Source organism: Sciurus carolinensis, chromosome 1, assembly GCF_902686445.1.
Source record: "Sciurus carolinensis chromosome 1, mSciCar1.2, whole genome shotgun sequence".
In the NCBI taxonomy this organism is placed as follows: Eukaryota; Metazoa; Chordata; class Mammalia; order Rodentia; family Sciuridae; genus Sciurus; species Sciurus carolinensis.
The window spans coordinates 159,270,984-159,298,108 of NC_062213.1; the positions used below are offsets into that span (position 1 = coordinate 159,270,984).

The window sequence follows — 27,125 nt, forward strand, 5'->3', positions numbered from 1 at the left end:
CCATTCCAATCTGTAAGAGTTACAGTTAGAGGGAACAGCACGAGAAGGCAGTTTGATTTGGAAATGATGAAACATTACCAGTATTTTGATTTGTCCCCACCAAAAAATAAAATAAATAAAAGCACTGTTTTTTGGGTTTTTTGTTTTTGTTTGTGTTTTGTTTTGTTTTGCTTTTATGTCAAGCAGAAGGATGGGAGTCAAAAATAGCTAATCTTTATAAAGGAAAAGGAAACCAAACTCTGAAACCTTAAGTTTGGTCTTGGTGCTGGGTACATGGCTCAGTGGTGGAGCGCTGGTCTGGCCCTGGTCAACATCCAGCAAAAAACAAACCCAGTACGAGACTTCTCTGCTTTTCCACCATACCAGACAACTCTATTGATAGGATCATGAACCAAATGACAATCTCTTACCATCTTATAACTAGACAAGTTTTGGGTCCAAACAGCATGGCTTCCCATTTTCTAAGAAATATTTTATCTTATTTGATGGATGCCTTGATTCTGGATTACCAAGGTTGCTATAGAACTCAAGTCTGTCATCCAACATAATGAAAATGCTTCTTGATTTCCTGGAACATGCGAATCTATCCAATATGCCGTCTGTGACATTTTCCCACTTATTAAAAAAAAAAGACTGTGCAGAGTCCTGTGGCCATGGTTAGAGACCTGCACCCACACTCACACCGGAATCAATTCATTTGATCACTCATAGCATATACTCCAGTAAACTAGTATATTTGGGGAGGAGGGTTTGATTGATTAGAAATGACCTCTAAGTAATAGAGATAAGTCTTCTAAAACTCCCTACAAATGTCACTGAAACTTATTTCTTCATTCTGAACAAAATTTTTAATAAACATTTTTGCCTTTTATATTGTCCAGAAACTTTGGAATCAGGGTGTAATCAATTGCTAATGCAGCAGAGATGGAGTGAAAAAAAATATGTCATGCTCAGGTAGCATTAAGGAAGTCCCAGCTGCCTTTCCCCACCCGGACACCTCCCCTCCCATCCACTAAGGCCTCCATCCCTGCGAGACAGTCAAAGCCCCATCAGTGTGCCTCTTCTATGCTGAGGAAGGACTGGAGGCTGGGGCAAGACTCAGGCAGGATGGCCTAAAACCAGAGATCTGGTTCTATTTGCAGGGCTATTTCCCACGCAGCTATGCTGGTAAAAGCGGTCTGTTAAATTACACCGTTGGGCTGTACAGGTCCTGCAGTTCGTTTAAACTTTTCATTACCCCTTCATGCAGAGGCTGCCCATGCCCTTTGCCCTACTGCCTCCTCGATGGACCCTCGTGGGTGCTCAGGCACACATTTCTCACCTCTCACAGTGCTTGACACACACTTTACAGAGCTGTTCACCAAGTGCACCACAGCACCCAGGAGCCCATAAAACAAATCACATCCTGGAGGGCCTCTCCGGTTGTTAGGTAATGGCCATAACAGGGGCACAGAGGTTAGAAAAACAGGGAAGCTTAAAAAAAATGCTTCTGGATAAATGAAAGTTAATGGTTACAGAAGAAGAATGGGGTAATTTTTAAAAGGCTTATTACTTGGTGAGGTACACAAACAGAATGGCACCAAAAAAAGGCAAGAAGAATTCAAGTAGAGAGGGGCTTGGGTGACTGCCTGACTGAGCAAATGAAAGAAGAAACAAAGTAAGAGAGTTGGCATGCTGTGGAATAACTCCATGAGCAGCATATCACGTTCTCACTGAACAAACATTTCTTGAGTACACACTATGGTAACAGAATCAGATACATCCCCTGCCCTTCAGAAGCTTAGTATACAGCACGAGACAGGCCTGCAAATGAGTACATGTGCTGACTCTTGAGGCCAATGATGGAAATTCATCCAAGGCTCAATGGAAGTATGATCCAAGACAGGGCAGTCTGAGACAGGAAAACAGAATTGCTTTCTGTCTGAAACCCTGTAACACCAAGTGTATTAACTCTTTGGAATTTATTTTGTATGGCTTTTATTATTAGTCATGTGATTTTGTAGATTTAGCTTCACAGTTTATGAAGAGTGTAAGAAACTTAAAGATACACAATGTTGGTTTGGTTTCCTTATTGTTGTTTAGAGGTGCTAGGGCTTGAACCCAGCATGTACTCTGCCAGTGAACTACATAACCAGCCCAAAGTTATACACCATTTTGGATTACTCTCAGGGCCAAGAATAGTCCTTTACACATAGGTTCTCAAAAATGGTTTTTAGGTCATTCTATAGATAAATCTAAGATTACCTATTACTGAGAGAGTAGACAACAAGCTATGGATTTGAAAGGGGCCTCAGAGAACACTTAGACCAAATCCTTCAGTGCACAACTGAGGAAATGGAAAGGTGTGGAGAAGTCAGGGGCTTGCCTTGGTGACATGGCAAGTTAACAGCTTAGTACAGAGGGGCCTGGGACTGAAATAGAGTCTAATTTGCTGGTCAGAGATCTCAAAAGGAAAATAAGTATTAGAGGAGAATTAGTTCAATACACATGTCAATGAAATTTTTATCAATTATGTACCAATAATTCTTCAACCCACCATGGTTAGCACTAATCTAAATATTCCTGTCTAATACACGGCATTGTTGAGGCTCTCAAAAATTTTTCCTAAAAGTAAATGCTTTTCCAGTGAGGACAGACCTAAGATGTATGAATTTAGCATCATTCTCAAAGTTACAATCTCTAAGAATGAATGCCTAGGACCTTGCAAAATAATAGATTAAGGCAATGTTCAATGGTACTTCCCGCCCCAAAGATATATCCATGTCCCAGAAACTACAAATGTGACCCGATTTTGAAAACAGGGTCTTAGCAGATGAACATTAGATCTTGAGGTAAAATCATCTTACACAAGTGGGCCCTAAATCCAATGACTGATGTCCTTATGAGACAGAAAAGAAGACCTGGATGAGGGTAAAAAGGTCATGTGAAGACAGAGGCAGCAACTACACGGATGCAGCCGTAAGCCAAAGAATGCAGAAGCCACCAGCAGCTGAAAGAGGTCAAGAGCAGATTCTTCTCCAGAGCCTTCATAAGTGTTGATGGCACCCTGAGGCAGGACTTCCAGCCTCCAACAACAGTGAGAAACTAGGCCTACTGTTTAAAGCCATCAAGTTTGCGGTAGCTTATTACAGAGTCATAAGAGACTAACACAGGCAACAGAAGGCAGATCCAATGGGACTGGATCATCTCGCAAACCGGATCGTTCCCTATCTTCTTCCCAACTACTCCCTGCATCACTCCCCAGATACCTGCCCCATATATCCAGTCTATTCCTATCAGTCCTGTGGTTCCAACCAGAGGCAGTTTTCCCTCCAGGAGACATCTGGCAACGACTGGAGACATTCTGATTTAATCAAGATGGGAGAGGGAATATCACTAGCATCTGGCGTGGAAGCCAGGGAAGCAGCTACGCATGCTGCGACGCACAAGGGATGCCCCACCCCCACATGAGAAGATCTGGTCCTAACAGTGGCAAGACTGCCACAAAGGACCAGTGACAGTCAAACAGTCTGTTCATTGGTGTTATGTCTTGGGTCCAAGGATTCAGTTGTCAGAGAACCATAGAAATGGAAATTTTACAAAGTAGTATAACTGGAGAGTTTGGGAGCAAAAGAAAAAGGTTCATTTTTTCCCAGTTACATGATCTTGAAAAATTGGATAGACACATCTAATCACAGACACTCAAAAGTAACCACAAATGCACTGTCTTGATCCACAGGGAACTGACAGGTACCAGCTCTGCAGATTATACTTAACAGAATCCTGATCTCGTATAAAATAGTCATGTCACTTTCTACAGCTCTCTCCCCTTTTATAACATCTCACCATACAACAGAAATGCCCATAGAGGAAGACTTTTCCTCACAGAGAGCTATAACAAGTAAAAGCATAAATCCTGAACAGTAGTTCTATAAATCCCAATGCTGTGGAGGAACTAAACAGTCTCACCTAGGGATGTTGATATTACAATGACATTCAATACTTCAGAGTTGAATGAAGAACAATTATGTTTTAAAATCCAGTTTTTCAAAAAGAAAAAAAAAATCCAGTTTTTCGAAAGTACGTGAGTGTTGATATTAGGGAGAGGCAAGGAGAGGCACAATACTTTTAGAATACTTTAATGGAAACTAAGTTATTAATGTACTAAAATTGACTGTAATATATGGCTATGAAATGTATCATAAATGTTTAAAATACGCCTCTGTTTATTAATATTTAACCACCCCATTCAGTGATCTAACAATACCACTTAATAGCAGTAGAGATTTTAACATATAGTAGAGACTTATTTCAGTGTAAGGAACTAGTTTTAGTTTTAATCCATACTGCTAATAAAAAGCAAAATGAGGTTCAGAAAATGCAGCCCTCTCAGAAGACTGAATCTGAAAATTCTAAGTTGAAATCTGACCCTTGGTTATTCTTTTGCATATTCTGAAGCAGATTAATAAGCAGGTTTAAATTTAAAACATCATAATGAATTGAAGTATGACAAAGAAATTCATTGTATACAAAATAAAACAAAGATTGTGAATACTGTAATTTGTGTTTATAGGAAACAAGAGTCACATACCTAAATCCAAACTGCTTTTTTCTAGTGAATGAAGATTTTCCATGTCATCAAATCTGCTATGTTGACCATTTCCTTCAGTGGAGGGCATGGATGGGAGGGAATCCATGCCAAAATGTTCTTTCATCTTGAGAGGAAGAAAAGTAAAAAAGCATTAGTATTTTATGAATAAATCTAGACCATCATAATGCTATGCAAACCAGATAATAAGAGTGAAGAACTGACCCCACAAACAGGTGTGCTCATAGGACAATTTATTCTGTGCTGAGCAAGGACAAATGCTAGTAACTTAGTATCTGTAAGGTTAGTAAAACCTGTTCTTTCCAAACACTACATTTCTAACAAAAATTCTGTTTTGTAAACATATACCAAGGTGGAGAAATAGAAGATTCATTTACCATTAGAAGCACTGTCGATTTTAAGAAAGCACACAATCCCCCGATCATGCTGCTCGGATGCCCACAACTTAAATAGCTTCATTGCTGTTCCCAAAAGACAAGGCAAATTTTCATATTTTGAATCCTTTGCTCTGCCTCCTCTAGTATGCTTATCTGCCTGGTGAACATCTAGTTACAAAAACCTAAAAACCTGTCCATAAATCTCACAAGTCAGTGCACTTTCCTTTTATATACTTCCTTCGTGGTTCTCCAAAGTTACAATCTGCCAGAATGCTAAACTGTTTGTATCCCCCTAAAACTCATACACTGAAGTGCTAACTTGGAAAGGGTTAAAATAGACTATATTTAAATCAAAAGGACTTGAGACACAGGAGATCACTTTGACCTTCATGCTGTTTCAGAGCAGCACAAGGCAAAAACAGATATTTCGGTGTGAAAGATGCCATTCTCCCTACCCTAGAAGGAAAGGCAACATTTGTATCTTCAAGGATGAGAAATTGAGACAGAATCCCTTACAGATCTCATTAGAATAACTTATCTCTTAAGCCTCCCCCAATGATTTTGGTCACATTTTCACAGTTTATTCTTCTTTACCAATCCAGGACACAAGTAATAGATTCTAACTGCTTCTTTGGGTCTTCATTTCTTTATGAGGGCTCCTGTGCCACATGATATGTGTGAAATAAATTTGCTTGCATTCCTTCCATCAACCTAGCCTATGTGATTTAATTCTATGACGCTGCCAGGATGGTAATGGAGGTTTTCTGCCCATGTAGCCCCAAAGTGAAGGTGTCACTAGGCAAGGCCTTTGTTGAGGTGACTAGGTCACCAAGGTGGAAACCTCATGAAGATCAGTGTCCTCATTAAAAAAAAAACTTCAGAGGGAAGCCCCTCTCCCCCTCCACCATGTTAGGGAAGCAGTTAGAAGATGCCATTTATGAACCAGAAATTGGGCCCTTCCCAGAAACAGAATCTTCCAGCACCTTGATATTAGACTTTACAGTTTCTCCAGAAGTGTGAAAAAATAAATTTTTGTTATAAGTTACCCAGGTAATTAATGGTATTTTGCACACACAGACTAGGATACAGAACATAAAATTTTCGTACATATTTTATTGTATTTTTAAAGAGTTTGTAAGCATAAATTCTATAGCCACCATAGAGATATATCTTAATTCACTTAAGGTGAATAACATTTTTTTTTTGATACTAGGGATTGAACCCAGGGATGTTTAACTGCTGAACCACATCCCCAGCCCTTTCTCAGATCTTTAGAGACATAGTCTCCCTAAGTTGTTTAAGGCCTACCTAAGTTTCTGAGGCTGACTTTGGATTCACCATCCTCCTGCCTCAGCCTCCTGAGCCACTGGGATTATAGGCATGCGCCACCACACCCGGCCAAGTAACACTTCTTTATTGTTAGAAATCTTGCTTATGCAAAACAAAAATATGAACTACATCTTCTACAATGGTCCTTTACAAAAAAAAAATTTTTTTGTAAAATTATAACCAGACTTCTTTAAACCTCCTCTTCAATAGCAAGAGAAGTTTCTCTTGTGAAATGGTGTAACCAAACACTACTGGCTTTTTTTCAAATAAATTTTGAATGTAGATAAGGACAATCATTTAAGAAACTCAAAGGAGCCTAAAGAACATAGAATTCCATCCAACAATTATGTAGGAGTAAGAAAGGAGATTAACTACCTAGTTGTCTCAAACAAAATAAATAAGAATAAGCTATTAGCAGAGATCTAAGGCCAGAGGTTGACTCTGGGAGAGTCAATAAAGCAGTCCCAGTCACTCGCCCAAAAAAACAAACAGAAAAGGTAATGGTGAGAAGCAGAAAAAGAACTTCAGTCAACATGGTCATACTGGGAACGCAAAGGGAGAGCCAGGATGTCCATCTTGTCTTGGGGTACTGACAGGAACTTCAGGTTTAAACAGAAGAAGAATTGGGGCAGGGGACAAGGGTTATGAATAATTAAGCAGTCTTGGTCAAACTGGTCTGGTGGACTGTGATTTCAGTTTTGGTTCTGCAAGGTGGCTCCAGATAAGTTCTGTGGCTTAAGGGGAATGCTTCCAGTTGTTGCTGGGGATGTTGATCTATGGAGGGGGAGGCATATCACCATGGGGTGATGGTGTGATTTCCTGGAAGATGTAGGACAAGGAATGAAGTCTTCCATGTGCCACTACAAGGGTCTGAAACAGGATGCAGCAAATCCTGCCTCAGTCTTGAAAGGGGATGAGATGATAAGTTAGGCAGAGTTAGAGCTAATAAATCCTGTAGCCTGCTGCTTAGATGACTACCCATTAAATGATTAACAAGCCCATGTGTAGAGCTGAACAGGGACCTGATCCAAACTTTAAAGTAAAGGAGACAGATGCAAAATGAAGGTAGAAATCCTAAGCTTCATCCTGCTTTCAGCTACCTACTGGGCACCTTCAGGTCTAAATAAAGAATCGGGGCTTTTATCAAAACTGATTTCTCTATGCCCCTGTTATATTCCTGGAAAAGGAAGCAAAGAGGAGATGGAAGGCACTGAGTACTTAGAAAACAAGTAATTTTACAGTTTTGGATCACTTAGACATTTTTTAAAAAGTTAATGGCAAGCCAGGCATAGTGGCACAAGCTTGTAGTCCCAGCAACTTGGGAGGCCAAGGCAGGAGGATCACAAGTTCAAGGCCAGCCTCAAAATAAAAAATGAAAAGAACTAGAGTTGTAGCTCAGGGGTATGTGTCCCTGGGTTCAATCCCTAATACTAAATTAATTAATTAAAAAGTTAATGGCACTGTAACTGATAAACAAGGGATTTATATCCAAACCTAGGTTTCAATATGGTAGATTTGAGAGGCTCTATCTTTAGATAAATGAATTCAGTTTTGTTTTGTTTTGTTTTTCTAATAAGAGAAGAAAATAACATAATTATTCTCTCAAGTAAATAATCCTCAGTCAAAAAATATATTTTTTTAGATGAAAATTGCATTACGTCTTATTACGGAGATACAAACAAAATGAGAACCAGATATTTTAAAATTGGCAAAGGATTATGATGGATACTTTTCCAAAGATTATATAAAAAAGGTCTCTAAATACAGGAAAGATGTTCAATGTCACTAATAAGGAAATACAAACCACAATCACAATGAGATGGCACTTCATACTCATACTCACACATACACACACACACACATACCCCTAGCAGACAAGTGTTGGCTAGGATGTGGGGAAATTAGAAGACTACCTTGCTGGTGGAAATGGGAACGGAATAGTTGCTCTGAAAGACAACTGTGTTTCTTCATAAGGAATACGGGATCGTCATATGATGGAGCAATTCCGCCTCTCCTGTACGTCCTGAGAGAGTCCACAACATCAAGATGAAAACATTCTTGTCAAACCAGACAAGGTGGAGCAGAGGAGGGCTTTGGCATGTCTGTCTGAGATAAGGGCTTTTTCAAAGACTTTCTAAAAACCCACATAAGATTTCTTTTCATTCTAAGTGCACCCCATGCTTTGCATACTTACAAGGAGACACAAATTTCATTTACAAGTTTACCTTGAACATTCTTTAAGACTGCAACAATTTAGATAGCCTGCTGTTAACAGAATATTTGCCTCCACCAACTCTTGCCTTGGGTTTCCAAGACCAGTGCACTTTGTATTCAAGTAGATCGTGTACATATGTCACTTTTTAATAACTTCCCCTTGCCTCAAACTCCTTGCACTCACCAGTAGTCAACTATGGCATACATATTCTCACTGCAATGCTCTGTCATTCCCAAATAAATAACATGGTTCTTTGGAGAAGTACTCTCTGATTATTCAGTTTGACAACCAAAAGTACCAACAGTAGGAACTTGAACAGATATTTATTCACCAATGTTCACAGCGGCATTATTCACAAGGAACAAAGCTGAAAACAACCCAACATCCATCAACAGATCAAAGAAGGAACAAAATGTGGTATATACGTGGGGAACTTCTTGGAACCCAAGAGTTGGTATGAAGATTATTTTAAGCTAAAGACATTTGTGAAGCGACAGATGCAGGAAAAAAAAAAAAAACAAAACCAAAAAAACCTTCTTAAAGCTTCCCTTACAGGATTTAAAGCAGCAACTTCTGGGATAGGAGGCTGTCATCAATTTCCGTGGGCTGGGCCTACTCCAGGACTCACACCCGCAGAAATCAACATTCTCACTAAACTCCTTATCTCTTTTTTGTTCTAAAAACACACTGACCCTTCCTAAACAAACCTCTTTGTTCTTTCCATAGAATCCCTTTCTTTTTCTCTTGTTAATGCTCTTAAGTCTTAATCAGCACAGAGGAAAAGTTTTTTTCTTACTGACAAACATAAAGGGAATATGATTCAGGTCCAAGAAAGAAGTTCTGACACATGCTACAACACGGATGAACCCTGAAGACACTGCTAAATGAAAAAGTTAGAATCTTAATGATAAATATTATAGGACTGCACTTCTATGAAGCAAATTCTTAAACGGAAAACACAATGGTAGTTGGCATCATGGGATGAGAGAGGGGATAGGTACCCGTTATTTTTCAGCAGGTAAAGTGCTTCAGTGTGGAAAGATTAAAAAGTTCTGGAGACAGATGGTAGTGAAGGCTAAGAATAATCTAAGTATACTAAATGCCACTGAATGCTATACCTAAAAATGATTAAAATGTTCAATTGTGTTCCATTTATTTTACCAACAATTAAAAACAAAAAACAGATCTATAAACTTCATGGTTTACCCTTCAACTAAAATGAAATATGAGGGTGATAGAGAAAGATAAACTCCAAAGCAGTTAGGTAATGCACTCCACAAATATTGCTCTATCTATGGCCCAAAATGGACATTACAACCAACACAGAAATGATAATATGTTCTTTGGTAGGGCACCCTCTAAGTAGATACTGATAATTACATATTTATAAGACATATGAATGTATTTTTTAAAATCCTCTCATGGTTTGCAATATTACATAATATTACAGATTGTGCATCCCTAATCTGAGAACCTGAAATTTGAAATGCTCCAAAATTTGAAAATTTTTGAGCACGAATGTGATACAAGTAGAAAGACCCACATCTGACCTTATGTGACAGTTTCAATCAAAATTCAGGCACACTAAAAATAGTATGCAAAATTATCTTTCAGTCCTCAGCACTTTAGCAAGACCCCGTACTAAAATTTTAAAAATAAATTAAAACTGGGGATGTAGCTCAGTGGTAAAGAGCTTCTAGGTTCAATCCTCAGTATCTCCGCCCCCCCAAAAATTCCCTTTAGGCAATGTATATAAAGCATATATGAAATGCAAATTGATTTGGTTTAGACTTGAGTTTTATCTCCAACATACCTCATTATGCAATATCCAAATATACTGAAATTCGAAACATTTCTAGTATCAAGCATTTTGGATACTCAACCTATACCAGATGATAAATTTGATAATAAATTATCATCACAGGGTCCATCAAAGATGAAAGGTGGACAAATGAAAACCCCAGCCCACCCTGATAATGTGGGTCTAAACTGTTATCACTGTGGAAGGGAGGAAAATCAGAACCTGAGGCAAGAATCCATAATTATTTAAAGAAAATAAAACACTGCTCAGGACACCTTAGGGCTGAAATAATTAATGTTCTATAACCTTAAATAATACTATTAAATTGGAGCTGGAGTTGTGGCTCAGTGGTAGAGCACTTGCCTGGCATGTGTGAGGTCCCTGGTTTGATACTCAGCACCACATATAAATAAAAAAGGCATTGACAACTAAAAAAATATTAAAAATAACAACAATAATACTATTAAATTAAGAATAGGCCAAAAAATTAACATTTTACAGATTTTAAAATATGAAAGTTTAAACATATAAATATTATAACTATACATTGACTATCTCTAAAAGTTTATTACATGGGACTGATATGTGGTGCATGGGAAGGACAGTAGAATGAGACAGACATTATTACCCTATATACATGTATGAAAAAAAAATTTTTTAAATAATAAATTTTTAAAAATTTAAAAAATAAATGGGACTGATATTTCAGATTGCAATTTTATTCAGAGAAATAGAAAATTTCCTTTTTATAGAAGAAATGGCTGTAACAAGCAAATATGGTTGAATTAGTGAAGGCACATAAAGGGGAGAAAGGAAGTTTAACACAGATTTGGTAATTAGGATGCAAGTCCTTCAAATTGCAAGTGTTAAATGTTGTTTTAAATAAGACTTTTAAAGAAAACTTTACCAAACAATGCAGTAAGTGGTTACATTGGGAAAAGCATCAATATAACCTGATAAGCATTTTTTTAACACTAATGTTATGCAAATGAGTATTTGAGATAAGGATAAAATTTTGATAACAATATGGATTCAAAAATTGCTTGTATCTCAGGGTTTGGGATATAGCACAGTTGGCAGAGTGTTTGCCTTGCATGCACAAGGCCCTGGGTTCAATCCCCAGCACCACAAAATAAAAAATAAAAAAACTGCTGTATGTCAACCTAGAAAGAAATGAAGATAATGTATTTGGAAAATTGTGTTAAATGATCAAAAAGTGATTGTAGTGAATGTAGATACTGACATTAAATATGTGTTGAAAGAATTTGAATATTAAATGTGAGAATAAGAAAAAATTAACATTTTAAAATACAAATGTTTAACTAAACTTATAAAGTAAATATTATGACTATTTTATCTGTAGCCTTAAAAGTTTATATATTAAAAGCACCACCATTTCAAGTTGTCTTTTATTTAAATGATAAGAAATTTTTCTTTTATAGAGGAAAAAAGAGACATAACAAGTAGGTATTTATGAATATTCAGTGATCTCTAATTCTGACCTGCATACGTAACTGAATCATCTGTCTGGGGTTGAGCACTTAGGATGTAAGAGGGGCTGACAAAGACAGAAGGCGACAGGGTCAATGGTACACACTGGACAACTGAGCATCACCTCTTCCCTCTTCAGGACCAACACAAATTACAAAAACACCTCTTCCCTGTAGACTGCCCAGAGCCCTCGTATCAGAAGGAAACCTCTAGAGTCCCATAAATGCAGCCAGCACAGCATCTTGCCCAGAAGAGGGACCCAAAAGATGAGCAGGAGGGAAAAGGAGGGCAGCAGGGGAAGAAGGCACCTCCATTGGTCCTGTGGAGAGGAAAGAAGGCCTGTCTGCAGATCATCCTGGGAAAGACGCCAGCCTCTGCAAGGGGAGCAGCCTACTGCATCTAAGCATACTGCTAAGCTACTTTTCTAAAAATATCATTATACAGTAACTTTTTGTTTTCCTAAAAATTAATTCAGGACAGGAAATAAACAAAAATAAAACATTGATAAATGTCCCCAGTGAATGATTTGAACTTGTGACTAGTTAAGTATAATTTTATGAAAAACAAAGTTCATTGGTGATTTAATAGCAAGGGCAAACCTATTAAAATATAACACTTTCCTGACAGGTTGTGACAGGTTATCTCAAATGCAGAAATGATTTTCTAGTGTACACTGCTTTTGTATCACACAGAACACAAAGGACTCTGGATGGTCAAGTAACAATGTATTTTCCATTAATTTTGCCTTGATATTCCCTGACAAATACACCATGTGAGAAATACACAGCCACCTTTTCCCCTAATGGGAATTTAAAAGAAAATCAAAAATATTAAAAGAATTCTTCCTCGAAACGGAAAACCAAGAGAACACCACCACTAAAAAAGCAAAGCAGAAAGAAACCCACTGCGACACCAATCCAAGTGCAGCTGGCGGATTCCCAAGAGATGAGTTTATACTCATGGCCACACATACTGTGGTACATCTTAGAGCAATCATCCATCATTAGAAGACCTGCTCAAGTTTCGTTTTGTTTTTTAACAGCTACACGAGTTAGGGACAGGCAGAGGAGCAGAGGAGAGGATGTGGAGCAGAGTCACAATGTCTCACCGTGTGGTCAGGGCTGTAGCTGTACTGCGGTGTCCCCTGAGAGTACATGTTCATCACAGGTCCTGCATTCCCAGCCTCGGGTGATTCTCCACCTGAGTGGCTATCATGTAACCACTGTGTACCAAAATGGAGTTCCTGCCTGGAGGGCACAGGAGAGGCCTCTTGAATATTGGAAGAGGTATATAACTCCATAGACTGCAAGTGCTCTTGATATAGCTCATATTCTTCATCAACAAGCATTTCTCTTTCTTCGCCCACTTCCTGCAATTGAGGAGTCAGGAATTCGTGCATTTCCCAGGCTTCCTGGCTGTTGTCTATTTCTTTTTGTTGAGACTGGAAAGACTTTCCCAAATCTAGAAATGGCTCATCCACAAGTTCTTCTTTAAAATAGGGTTCATCTCTAAATCCCTGTAAGTAAAAGTTGCAAAAAATGTTAAACTGCACCTGTCTTAGAGCTGGAACACGAAAATGCTGCCACAGCTGCAATGTACCAGCTCATAGAGCACTACATGGTGGACATGATCAGGAGCTATATTTCTCCATCACAAAGAAGAAACAGAAGCTCACTTCCAAACAATCCCAACCCAGAAAGGCACAAACATTTAAAATAAGAGGTAGAAATCTGCCCTTGGCAAGGTGAATGACTACTCTAAAAGGTTCATTATACATTAACCACCTGAAAATTCTCTATTGGAAATGGGAACTTTGTCAAACTGCCACACTAAATATTTAACCCATGCACCCAATATAAAAAGTAGCATATAAATACAAATTTTACTCATACTAATACTTAAGAAAGCAAAGACTAAAAAGATCAGGATTATCAAGCTCAAATAACCGAAAAGAAATCACAGCTATTCAAATGTGCAAAAAAACATGATAAACTAAAGATATGGGCAGTACGTCTCCACTACTTTCAAGTATGAGTCATTTGTATCATTTATTTTTCATCTGTGCTGAAAATGCATGATAAGAAGGAATGAATTCAGTATACTTTTCAATTAACTCATAATTTCACTAATTAGAAGCCAGTACATACCACTGAAACTAAATAGTTGTACATGTGCAGAAATTTATTGAGTTTCTGGCTAATGCCTAATGAATATACGGATTTGCAGAGTTCCTGACTTAACCCTGGGGAACTTCTCAGCACTGGACACAATGAGATCCAATTCTTCTAAGACGTCAGTGATAATCCCTATCCATTAAGAATTACCAGGTATAAACGCCTGAGATAATTCTACTCTTCCGTATTGCTTTCTTCTCGCAGCTAAACATCTTTGTGGTAAAGCTTTTAAATTAATATAAATTTAATATCAAATAATTCAGCCTGGTTATTTGAAAAAATAAGTTGTAATTAGAGGATGTATTTGAACATATCACACAGATAGGAAATTTTAACCAAAAAGGTCCATGCTTTTTAAAAATGTAATGAACATTACAGGAACATCCATCAGTGTGAGACATTGCCAAAATAGTTGCCAAGAATGTCACCAGACATTAGTTATCAAGCAACACAAAACCTTACTTTAATTGCAAAGAATAAAAGCACAAATTTATTTTAAAAAGAAAAAAGAAAACTTCCAAAATACACTTTCTACAATTATAGCATAAAGTGGGGTTTGACTAAATAACTCTTTTTAAGAAAGTATTCAAAATGAATTTTTTTTTGTATAGTTCCATTTTCTACAGCATTTAAAATACATGTCTATTTTCAACATTATGATCTACTCCCCACGGCTCTATGATGGAAAGACTGTGTCTACAGGAAGACAAGTACCATGTGTTTTCTCTCACAGGTGGAGACTAAACGAAAGTCAACCTGAAGGCAGAGTAGTGAGTACTAGCCAGTAGGAAGGGTGCAGGTTAGGGAGAGCGGGGAGACTGGATTTGATCAGAGCACACACTATGCATGTGTGGAAATATATGTACAAGTAATAATGTTAATTTTTTAAGTTTAAAAAAAATTAAAAAATAAAAATAATAGTAAAAACTGAAGGGGAATTCTTTAATTTGTATCTACTTTGCCAAGGGAGTGGAACAAGCTCTGTCTTCTTTAGGGAAACCTTAGCTCACAGCAAATCATTCGAATGGGAAATAAATTTACTAAATACCTTGGGTGCTTCAAGTATTAAAGATGAGTTCATATCAAGAATCGTTCCTGAAAGCTCACTCTTGTCTTCATTACCGTTTGAATGTAAAACATAACTTTCTTCTTTCTCGTCTTCCTGTAAATATAAACCACTTTTATGAGTTTAGCTTCAAACTCTCTTCAGATTAATTCTCATCTTGTGCAGGTACATAACAAAATTTATGCAAATTGTTTTATTAAAACAAACTTACTTTCATAATTAAAAGAAAGACATATTTAGGTTAGGGCTTCTCAAACTTTAAGTATTCCTAAAGAAAAATTACTTTGTCAGGAGTGGACCTGATATACATAGCTATGTAGCTATTCACGAGGCATACATTTAAGTACTTTAAACATACTTAACACACCAATTAATGTGTTAATACTCTAAGAAGTGGGAACTCTTAGTAACTATTTTATTGATGTGAAGAAGCGGGGCACAGCCATTTGCCCCACATCCCACAGCCGGTCAGTTACATATTCAGAATGTGAACTCCAGCTAACTGTCTTGTCAATGAGCCTGTGCTCCCAGTCACCACACAGTTTCCAACTTATAGATGAGCAAGTGGGTGCTTGTGAGGCTAAATGACTAGCCTGAGGACACAGGGCCTTGCAAACCACAGAGAACAGAGGAAAGCCCGCAGCTGTCTAGCTCAGGATTTCCACTGCCAGTTCTGTCCTCTTAATTGAAAGAACCATGCAATTTTAAAAGTCAGTTTATTCATTTTTTTTAATCTGGTATATTTGAGGTAAGTTGGCAGAAAAGAGATGACAAATAACATTTGTGGTTAGGATGAAAATGTAACTGAAACTGTACAGGTATAAGTATTACATATTATATATCTTCGTAAAAATAATTTTGTTCTCCTAACTGCTATATATTCATATTCTCTTGACCTCAACCTGACTTAGGATCTTATTCACATTCTCTATCCCCACTTCTTCTATGGATTGAGTAAATGCTCAGTAAACATTAGCTATGCAGCCACCATTGTACCATAAGAAAGGGATAGAGACAGAAATCTCAGAGGAAAGCCACGCCTGGTTTCTTGAATCACTATCTACAGCTCATGAGTAGTTTTGCTAAAAGAACCCAGATGCTAAAGAAGGAATTAATGGTTTAAAAAGAAAAAAGCCTTGAAATTGACCTTTCTCTCAATCCCTTTACTGGCCTCCCACTCCTAAGTCTGCTGGCAGCCTTGGGCTCACTAAGGGAGTCCTGGGCAAAGTTCCACTCCACAATTATTATGTTCCAAAACACTCTTAGAGCAAAGCCCTGCAGTCTGAGGTTTCTGCAGCTCTGACTGCCAGAAATCACCCAGAAGTCCACACCCTTTTGGTACTAAGTCCCATTATTGACACTGCTTCCGAATTCCTACAACTGCTTAGGGTTAAAGGCTGTGCTGCTTAAGTTCTATAGGACAAACTATCGTGGAATTTTCCCATGTGGTGACAAAATTCTAGCAAATAATCATCAGGGAAATCTAGACAAAGCACCTGCTACTACCTAAAATACCAAGGAGATGAGGGTCCATGAAAATATTCTTGGTTTTCCTTTCCTTAATTTACCAAAAAGCAAACCAAGACTACCTGTGGGTTAGGATAACACCAAAATCACAAAAAGAACCTGATTTAGCTATGTGTTAGATTATATTTTGAAACATTTAAAGTGTCTTAAGTTCTATAGGACAAACTATCGTGGAATTTTCCCATGTGGTGACAAAATTCTAGCAAATAATCATCAGGGAAATCTAGACAAAGCACCTGCTACTACCTAAAATACCAAGGAGATGAGGGTCCATGAAAATATTCTTGGTTTTCCCTTAATTTACCAAAAAGCAAACCAAGACTACCTGTGGGTTAGGATAACACCAAATACACAAAAAGAACCTGATTTAGCTATGTGTTAGATTATATTTTGAAACATTTAAAGTGTCTGATAAGTGTAATATACAGACATTTTTATGTGTAATACATTAAAAAAAAAAAAAAACATGCTGGGGCTAAGGGAGCAGCTCAGTGGTAGAACACGTACTTAGCATGAGTGAGGCCCTGGCTTCAATCCTCAGCACCATAAATTTTAAAAAGCAATACATGAAGGCCACACTGATATTTACCAGTGCAAGAATAGGTTTAATACATCAACCTTTATCTATATATGAATATAAATATCTATCTAGCTAGTGGGGTACTTATAGTACGTTATTCAGGGAGTATATTGATATTTCATAGATAAAAGAATTTCAGAGTTCAGAAAGACTTTAAAGTTCTCTAGTCATGTTCATTCTTCTCAGAAATGAAAAAAATAGGTTCATGGAAGAAAAGTAGTAAACCTATTGATCAAATTACTAGCACAAAGTTCTCAAAACAAAAAATTCTGCCTTGGGTTATATCGGTGACCCATTGAAGAGGGAGATTTGTGAATAGTACATCAGAATTTCCCAATCAGAATACCTGATGGCAGGACCCAGAAAACTGCATTTTAACGATCTCCCAGGTAATTTTATGTAAAATCACATATCTTTAGGTTTGAAACCCTCTGGGCATTATAACTCTGAGCAAAGCTAGAAACAAAGTTCAGGTTTCCTAAAATTCAGTCCAACAATCTATCACAACCAAGCTGTTTCAGACATGCTACATATAAACTAAACAAGGAACAATGCAATCACATAGCAGCACATGTTCCTGTAGCCAAGAACCCAGGGTTTAAAGCAACCCAGCTGAGTTCATATTCCAACTCCGCCCCTTACTAGCGTATGATCTTGGATCAGCTACTCAACTCTCTGCCTCCACTGACTCATTTGTAATACAAGTACAAAAGGATAACCTATTAAAGTTGCTTCAACTGCTGCTACATGCAGCTGCATGTAGTGGGCTTAAAATATTGTTATTATTAAGCACTCTTTCATATTTTAACATTGACTGAAATTATCATCAAGTATGTTTTCGTATGTAAGACCTCAACAGCACCACAACTAAGGTACCCTTCTGTCAAGAAGACTGACCTGATAGAGTACATTAAGCAGTAAGAAGGCTTGACCAGGGGCTGGGGATACAGCATGCACAAGGCTCTGGGTTCATTTCCTGGCACCACAAAAAAAATAAATAAAAAAGTCTTGACCATATAGAGGTTCTGAGTGCTAGGAATCATCAGGCACTCTGATGATGGCTAGAAAGGCATTGAAGTCTCATTGTCATGTGGTTAAAATGATTCGGTTGAATGGTCTTTAGTTTACTGTACCATCTTAACATCATTCTCAAATGAAAGTTAACATGTAAACATACTTATTTTAATTTTCATTAAGGAATATGATGGAAACTTAGATGTCTGTGTGCAAAATATGAAGATGAAAATAGTAAAAGAGGTAGTAGTAAGATTAGTAATGCTAACAGTTAGCAGTTATATAATAACATGCTAAGCACCTATTGAATATAATCTTTAATCCCTCAAACCCTATGAGGTAGACATTTTTTTCTGATGCTTTAAATCAAGGACATTAAGAAACTTGACTATATATCAAAGACATATTGAGCAGTGAACAGGGATTCCGGGTCAGGTATATTTGCCCCCAAAATACATAATCTTCACTGTTATAATACTATTATTTCCTATGTTAACAAAATTCAACACTTAGAGGCCAGATTTATTTGTCTCCAAAATCCATCTTCTTAACAATTGATTATTACTTCTCATACTAACAAAATTCAACACTTACCACCAAAGGCTTACAGATGCCAAGGTGTACAGTGCCTGGAGGTACAGCCTTCAGTACCTCCACGGCTTCAGCAAGTGTGGTATTGTCCAAACAGTATTCATTGACTGAAACCAGACGGTCTCCAGGTAAAAGTTCTCCACTTCTTTCTGCTACACCATCTGCTACCAGGGAGCGGATCACAATCACTGATCTTGTGGGATCTAAAGGGTCCTGTGAATCAAGCAAAGAACAATGAGCTGATTCCCTGTAAACAAATATGCAGGCTTGTTATGGTTTAGATGTAAGATGTTCCCCAAACGTTCATGTGTGAGACAATGCAAGAAAGCTTAGAGGTGAAATGACTGGGTTATGACAGCCTTGACCCAATTAGTGAATTAATAATCCCCTGACAGGATTAACTGAATGGTAACTGTAGGCAGGTGGGATATGGCTGGAGGAGGTGGGTCACTGGGGACATGCCTTTTTATGTGCTGAGTGGAGTCTTTCTGCTTCCTAGTGCCATGTTTCCAACTGCTTTCCTCCACCATACCCTTCCGCCATGATGTTCTGCCTCATCTCAGTCCCTGAGGAATGGAGCTGCCTGTCTTTGGACTGAGACCTCAAAAAACGTGAGCCTCAAAATAAACTTTTCCTCCTCTAAAATTGTTCTTGTCAAGTCTTTTGGTCACAACAGTGAAAGAGCTGACTAAAACAAGACTTAAGACAGTTTATATTTAATGAATCTGCTGTAACTACTTATTCCATATGTCGAGCACTCTGGTGACATTCTTCTAAAGAGGTCAAAATATCTCTCTACACATGAACACAAATATTAGGTTGTATCAAAGTAAAGATATATCTTAACAATTTCAGTTGCATTCTGAATGCTCAGTCACATATCAAAGTCTTTTTTAAACTTTTGGTGACTGACATTTTGTTGGACCACAAGAGGTCAGAAAAGAGTTGGGCAAGATTCTCTGATATTCTCAAGCACTGTCATGCTGTGGATCAAAGACAAACCCATCTATGACCCCACTTGGGCCATAAGGAAGCTCTAAGAGAAGCATCATGGGAAATGGCACTCCATTCTTACTCATGTACCAGTACGGAATCCTTTCATGAAACCACTTAAGTGCAGAAAAGACATGGAACAAACAGAATATTCCACTGTATTTTAAAAATATAGATTTAGGTTTAGGGATGTAGGTTAATTGTAGGTACTTGCCTAGTATGAGCAAAGCCCTGCAATCAATCCCCAGCAAAACACAAACACAAAGTATACTGAAAAATAACATATGCAAAGTTATGACATGGTTAGGTGGCCCTACATCAGAACTATTTTAATACACAGAAAATGAACTCATGAACTTATGGACACAACCAATGTATGGCTCTCTCTCAACCAGTGGGAGAATCCCATATTTCTTTTCATTAAGCACTGAAGAAAACATGGATGTATCAATACATTTGGTTAATTAAAAAACAACTCACAACTCCATTATTTTTACTTTATCCAAAAAACAGATACAAAACATTTAAAATGTGTCAGGCTTGATGATTATTAATGATTTAATCCTTACAACAATTCAGGTAGATTTACTGTCTGAACTTTACAGATAAGGAAACTGAGGCTCAGGAAATTAAGGAAACTAGCCAACATCACACGCAGCTGAAAAATGGCAGAGCCACAATTCGACCAGGGAGTCAGATCCTTCAGTCAGTGAATACTCTTGACCACCAAGCTCTGCTGGTTGCTCTGCATGATACCACGGCCAAAAGAAACTGGAAACAAAGAGCTGGGCATGGAAAAGGCAGAAACACTCACATGGAGATCTTATAGCTGAGTCAAGTCTCAATTTGCCTCAATGGTAGAGTTATGGGCACTGTGACTAAACCTCACACCTAGCAAGGTATAGAAAAAATAATTCCACCCCAGTTCACGGCAGCATTTGCTCTGGTTTGCTTTGGTTTGTCTCTATTGTCTCTTCATGCACATATTGTCCCATAGGGAAGAGTCTATACTTCTGCCGGCTTCTGTTAAATTCTCCCTGAGTGATCAGAAAAAAACTGCCAGGTTTTATGTTAGAATTATAAGACTTTGGAATTAAAGTGAAGATCTGCCACATTCCAGGCTCTGTTTGAAGGGGTTGGTGGCTTTTTGAATTCTACTGATCTAGTTTTCTATATCTCTGTATTCCAGCCATCAAGGTTCATTTCCAATGTACTGCACTGAATTTTAAACAAATCTACTATATTTAAATCAACAAAGACTACAGAGCTAACTTCTTGGGGAAAAAAAAAAAAATGCCTTCAGTTTATTTTGCTTTCTTCAACTAACCTTGCCTTTCCACCCTCAAGCCAAGAGACCCTTGGTAATTTTCTACATGCTGTAATATTTAGTGCCACAATTTATGAACAGAATTAAAAGTAAAAAATAGTCAAGGGAATGCACTAATAAAGCACACAGTGTTAAACTATAATTACACCAATATTTTCAAGCAGAGGGAGCTATTGCACAGGAAGAGAACAGAAGGAAAAAGAGCACAGTGGCATATCAGCAAGCAATCAGTGTGGTAATATAAAAAGAGCTGTCTATTTTGTCACCAGCAACCATGAATCACAACACACTTTTCATTCTGAAATATGAAACCATTACATTTTAAGTTTGACACACTAATAAATAAGCTGTACAATTATGTCCTTCATTTAGGATGTCAGTTTTTGATGAAAGGCTTTTTTATTGAGGGGGAAGGGAAACTACATAATAGCTTATTCCTCCCATGAAACACAGAAAGCAGCAAGCGATACTTCATATAATGACTAAACTTTCTTAGAGAAAATTGCAACAGTAAAATAGACCAAAAGCAAATAAATGATTACCCTAAGTTGGCTGCAAGCAACCTCTATAGTTACAAGTAACACTGAATCAAAAAGGACTCTTTTTAACCTGAATAGGTAAGTGAACATGTTTTCAAAATGCGATAGGCTGAAATAACTAGAAAGATTGTAACTGTATAATTAGGAAGATTCGGCAGGAAATAATGCAAAGAGTCTACTCTAGAAAGAGTAATAGACTTCATTTATTGTAGAAATGGCAGGCTATCACTCATTTACACACAAGTCTTCAGACCTCAAACCAGAGCCAGGTGAGCTTGCTTACTAAAGTTTATTCAGGTTAGAACATGAGTCAGTCTAAACACTGAATCTAATCTACCATGCCCTCTTTCCTGGAAGACAGAACCCAAAGGCAGCTTCTTTGTCCCTGGGAGGGAAGGGAGTAAAACACAAAAAAAGAGGAGCCATCACCTCTGAAGATGCCCCACTTTGTGCAATCACGGCTGCATTTTCTGGGATGACTTTTCTGACCATGTAACCACAGAGCTGAATGGAGTCCTTTAGTGAGGAACAGTCATCTCCTTTCATGGCCATCACATGTAGCAGCCACCCTCTGGAAAAACAGCAGCTGTTACTGCCTGCTGGGGCGGATGCTATTCCTGAGGCTTTGCTGCGTGAAAAGTGCTCCAACACCAGCCTGACTCAGGCTGCTGCTCATCAGAAACGTCCGTTTCCTGAAAATACAGTCCACACTGTCACAGGCGTGCTATAACAAAGAAAGTGTCATAAAGACATTTCTCAAGACCCCTACCCAATCCCAAGGCCCCTCAAGCATCTTTTAAAGCCATCATCAGATTTCATCATCTTTGGTCATAATTTTTAAATCTCTGGTTTTTCTCCTTTTGGCAAGAAACACTTGAGCTCAATAATCAAGATGTTGCTTTGGACTAAATAGCCAATAGAGGGCACTAAAGACCAATCATAGAACCTAAGGAACATCCATGCAAGCCATTCTCTTCCAGAGGAATTTTTTCTCTTTATTCAAAAGCTTTATATTATTACATATGCTCTTAACAGTGTGCTGTATGTTTGCTTCAACTTAACCATTTATGAAAGTTGCTCCTGAAAGCTCTTAAAAATGTTACCGAACTCCTATAACCAATTAAGAATAGCAAAGTTTCCTTAGAATATAGCACCAGAGGACTGCAGAAGAGAACAGACCTGAATTTCACACCTCTCCACTCCACGAAGAAATCCTGAGGACCATCTTCCTGCTTTGTCTCCCGTGTGAATGAAACTACCACACCTGCCTAAACAAAGCTGCAAACAGGGCTTTTTCTTGTGTCTCAAAGTGATGCTAATGTTTGATATTTATTATAAACATAGGGTGCTTCAATGTTCAGGGAAATCCAAGTTGACAGACTCCTCATTCCTGTAAACCCCAAGTAGCATCAGCACAACCGAGCACTTTCCCTCCTCTTCCACCGAGATGCTTGTGGAGCCAGATCCATTGGATCTTCTGCCTTTTCTTTCTGATCTTTACTCTCCATTTCCACCACCACTACTTTGGTTCAGCGTCTCGTTATTCCTTGCCTGGGCAACTGCTACGGTTTGCTGATCAGTCTACCATCTCTAATCTGGCCCCATCGGTCTACTTTCCACAGATAATGAATTTTTTTTTTTTTTTTTTAATGTGAGCAGAATTTCTCCTTAAGGGAGGAATTAAAATACTTAAAATACTTTAGTGACACCCACTATGGCCTCACTTCTTCATCCTTTATGGAGAGAAATCCCTTCAGGTCTGCAGTCCCGTCCCATCTCTGCTCACCCACCCCTCATGTACCATTGCCTGCTCCCTGCACCCACACCTTGTCCCAACAACACAGTCCTACTGAAACTTGGGGACTGTGACATGCTTTGGCTTCCTCTGTGACACAGTGCAAGCCATCACTTCTGCTAGGAATGCTCTCCCTGAACCACTGACACTCGAGGAAACAAAGAAAGAGAAAAGTTAAATGACTTAACCAAAGCTCATGGTAGGTAAATGGCAGATCCAGAATTCAAGCCAGCTGATTAAACCAGTCTTCAGGCTGTTAGCCACTAAGCAATGCTGCTTCTCTACCCACAAGTTAGTTTTTGCTAAATGAATCAAGAGGGAAAGAAGACAAACATGTTAGGAGATAACATTTATCATCTTTTCCAAGTGTGTGAAACTGAGTCCTTGAAATATCACATTGGCCACTAGAGGTTTATATTTCACTTCCTAGCAGAAGAAAGTACAGAATGCACAACATCCTGCACATACAGGTAAGTCACACGCTTATGTTTAATTTGTTTACTTTCTTGAGAAGCTACTCATTTGGGGAACATAAGAACACCTCTTCATGGGTGAAGGCAAACATGTGACAATCATTACGCCCAAACGGATGGGAGCCGAAGTTTCTGAAGTGTCTATAAAATGTATTATATGAATATTTGTGTACATTCCCAAAGATCAAAGGGACCAGATCTCACATAAACTAAAGCAGAGTGCTGGGGCGTCACCTGGGGCGGGGAGTGGTTCTGCTGAAATGTGGGCTGTCAGAGACAGTGACTGGAAGATGTGGAGGGCTACAGCCATGAAATTCTCTACAACCTAACTACAAATATAAGCAAGCGGCTCAGACAAACTCACTGGAAATGCATAAAGCAGGGGACACTGCATAAAGAGGGCACAGAGAAACGAACAAGAAAAGTGGTCACCCTTTTTCAGTTTTTAATAAACTGGCAAATGTATCAGTAAGCTTCATGCCTATTTTCCTCCTTAAATAGGAGGAAAGTGACACACACAGAGGCCTGTTCCAACGTTTAACATCTATATGCTTTGTAGCACTGCCCCAATGAGGAAAATACAAAATCAAGGAGTAACAATGATTTAACCACAATCAAAATAAAGAACAATTTTTCGTTTGTTGTTGTTGTTTTTAATTTAAATCTACTCTGCATCTAACATCCAAACGTAAAGATCTTAAGTGAAGGACAGGGATTCAGAGACCACACAAGCAGGATAGCCAAGAGATGGACCCCAGGTTATTTCGGACAAAAATCTGGCAGCAAATTTGATTACCTTTGATAATTTTGACAATATCCACTGAGTGTTTTAAAATATAAACTCTTGACAGGTAATACGGTTCATTCCCAAGGACTTACTTGTATGTCATCAAAGTTTTGTGCTGTGTTATATAACAGCTCCCTGTACCAAGCACCTGCTCTGCAACTGTATTTCAGCATCCTTCACTAAGAATGAAACAACTCAAGGGAAGGACTAGAAAAATACCAACCAGCTCTGAAATCAAAACTGCTCTACAAAAGAAACCACCTCCCAACCAAGGAAGTCAGGTTGGGCACACACTATCGTAGAACTGGGCTTCAAGCTTCATGCCACAAGTATGTGTCTGTGAGGAAGTTATATTTCAGAGATAATTAAAAAGGATCTACATAGTTTCTGGACAATAAATATTTGGCTATGTAATATTAGATTGAGAGAGTATTCCAAACAAGCCATAGTCAATCGAGAAGAAGCTATGGAACAGCCAGCAACCAAGTATGAGTTTCTCGAGGAGTCCAGTGTGGCCGTGATTACCTAAGCTAAAGAGTATTAAGTCACAACATAAAACAATTCATAGCTAAATACGTTTTCAAAATAATATCCCATGGAAGTTGCTAAAATGGAGATCATAGGAAGAAACCACTAAGTTTAAAAAAGAGCTAACTCTCATGCTGGAGGTAGGCAAGAAGAGGAATGGAGTAAGAGCAGCAGCAAAGGTAAGGTTACTTCACACACACACACACACACACACACACAAACACACACACTCACACTCACAGAGATGTATACAGCTTAAGAAATAAAACAGTCTGCCAAGTGCGGTGGCACACACCTATAATCCCAGCAGCTTGGGAGGCTGAGGCAGGAGGATCATGAGTTCTAAACCAGCCTTAGCAATTTAGCAAGGTGCTAAGCAACTCAGTGAGACCCTGTCTCTAAATAAAATACAAAATACGGCTGGAGATGTGGTTCAGTGGTCCAGTGCCCCTGGACCACTCCATCACTAGTACCAAAAAAGAAAAAAGAAATAAAACAGTCTTCTGGAGAAGCTCTGGTACACAGCTGACATGAATTAAAATTTTCATTGTGAGCAATGTCCGTCAGAAAATAGAACTAAAAGATTTTTAAAAAGGAAAATAGGGGGAGAGAGGGAGGGAGAAAGAGAGAGAGAGAGAGAGAGAGAAAGAGAGAGACAGACAAAGAATATAGATATTCAACCTACTAGTAGCAGGATGAAGGTGGACTAAACTCAAGAAACAAGTTCTAAGGACTGGGGAATGTGGCTCAGTGAAAGAGCATTTGTCTACCATGTACAAGGCTCTGGGTTTGATTCCCTGCCCTGCAAAAGAAAAAGAAAAAAGAAAAAAAAGGCAAGTTTTAAGCTGCAGTTTTGTCCCCAACTGGCTGTATATAGTTTCACACAGTGTCTTCATTTTTCTAAGTCAGTTTCCCCAAGTGTAAAATGAGGAAGCTGGATACATGAGCTATGATCCTTCTCCCAACTCTAAGATCATATAACTGAATTTGACAGTGTATCTTGAGTCAATTTTGTCCTTAATTTCTACCAAATAGTCACAAAACTACTGGAAAAAACAAACAAAACTAGGGATGCTGGGCACTGTGTTGTATACACATACTCCCACCTACTCAGGAGGCTGAAGCAGGGGGATCATTTGGGTCCAGGAGTTCAAAGCAAGCCTGAGCGACATACCAAGCCCCTGGCTCAAAGAAAAAAAAAAAAAAAAAAAGAAAGAAAGTAGTTAAGGTGTTAATTCAAAACACTACATTGACAATGCATTAACACTATGGTAACAAATAAGGTATAATTTTAGCTAACATCTTTTAGGAATTCCTAAAAAGACCACAACTATAAGAATAACTTCCTGAATATTGCCCATAAAACAAAGCAAGTAAACGACAAAATATCTACAACAACATGAACCCTCCTTTTCTATAAGAAAAACTTAAAATGCCTTTTTCCCTGCTTGCTATTTTAAGATAGCTTCAAAAAACATGTCAGAGACCATTAATTGAATTGAAAATTACTAGAATAGTTCTGGTCTAAGAGAGTGGGATGTGCAAAAAGTTTCTTCTGTATTTATAGTGAAGTAATATAATAACTAAATGATTGCACTGAATAAAGGGCAAGCTGTCTTAATCTAGACTCCAACTGTATTCTTAACTATTCTATAATACAGCAAAGTATTAAACTAATTATACCAATTACCACAACAGCATCATGTTCAAAGTGTGTGCCCACAAAATACATTCGGTCCACTCAAGATAGATTAACAGATATGGTTTCTGGTTTATTGTGTAATATTGCTTCCTAAACACTATTAGGCATTAAGAATAGATTTTTTTCCATGCATCATACATAGAACTAACTGACCCTGAGCAACACAGTAAGCACAGCATGTAAGGCAATTAAAAGTACAACGGAAGACAAGTAGGCAGGGAAACTTGC

At 38.2% G+C, this 27,125-nt stretch overlaps 1 protein-coding gene across 1 annotated transcript in view; it reads right to left on the reverse strand.

Moving 5' to 3' along the window:
- Patj (PATJ crumbs cell polarity complex component) overlaps nt 1-27,125 on the reverse strand; it is a 357,561-nt gene that overhangs the window by 236,249 nt on the left and 94,187 nt on the right. The window contains 4 exon segments of the mRNA XM_047564312.1: nt 4,571-4,694; nt 12,910-13,317; nt 15,024-15,137; nt 18,757-18,966. Coding sequence (XP_047420268.1) covers nt 4,571-4,694; nt 12,910-13,317; nt 15,024-15,137; nt 18,757-18,966 — 856 coding nt within the window.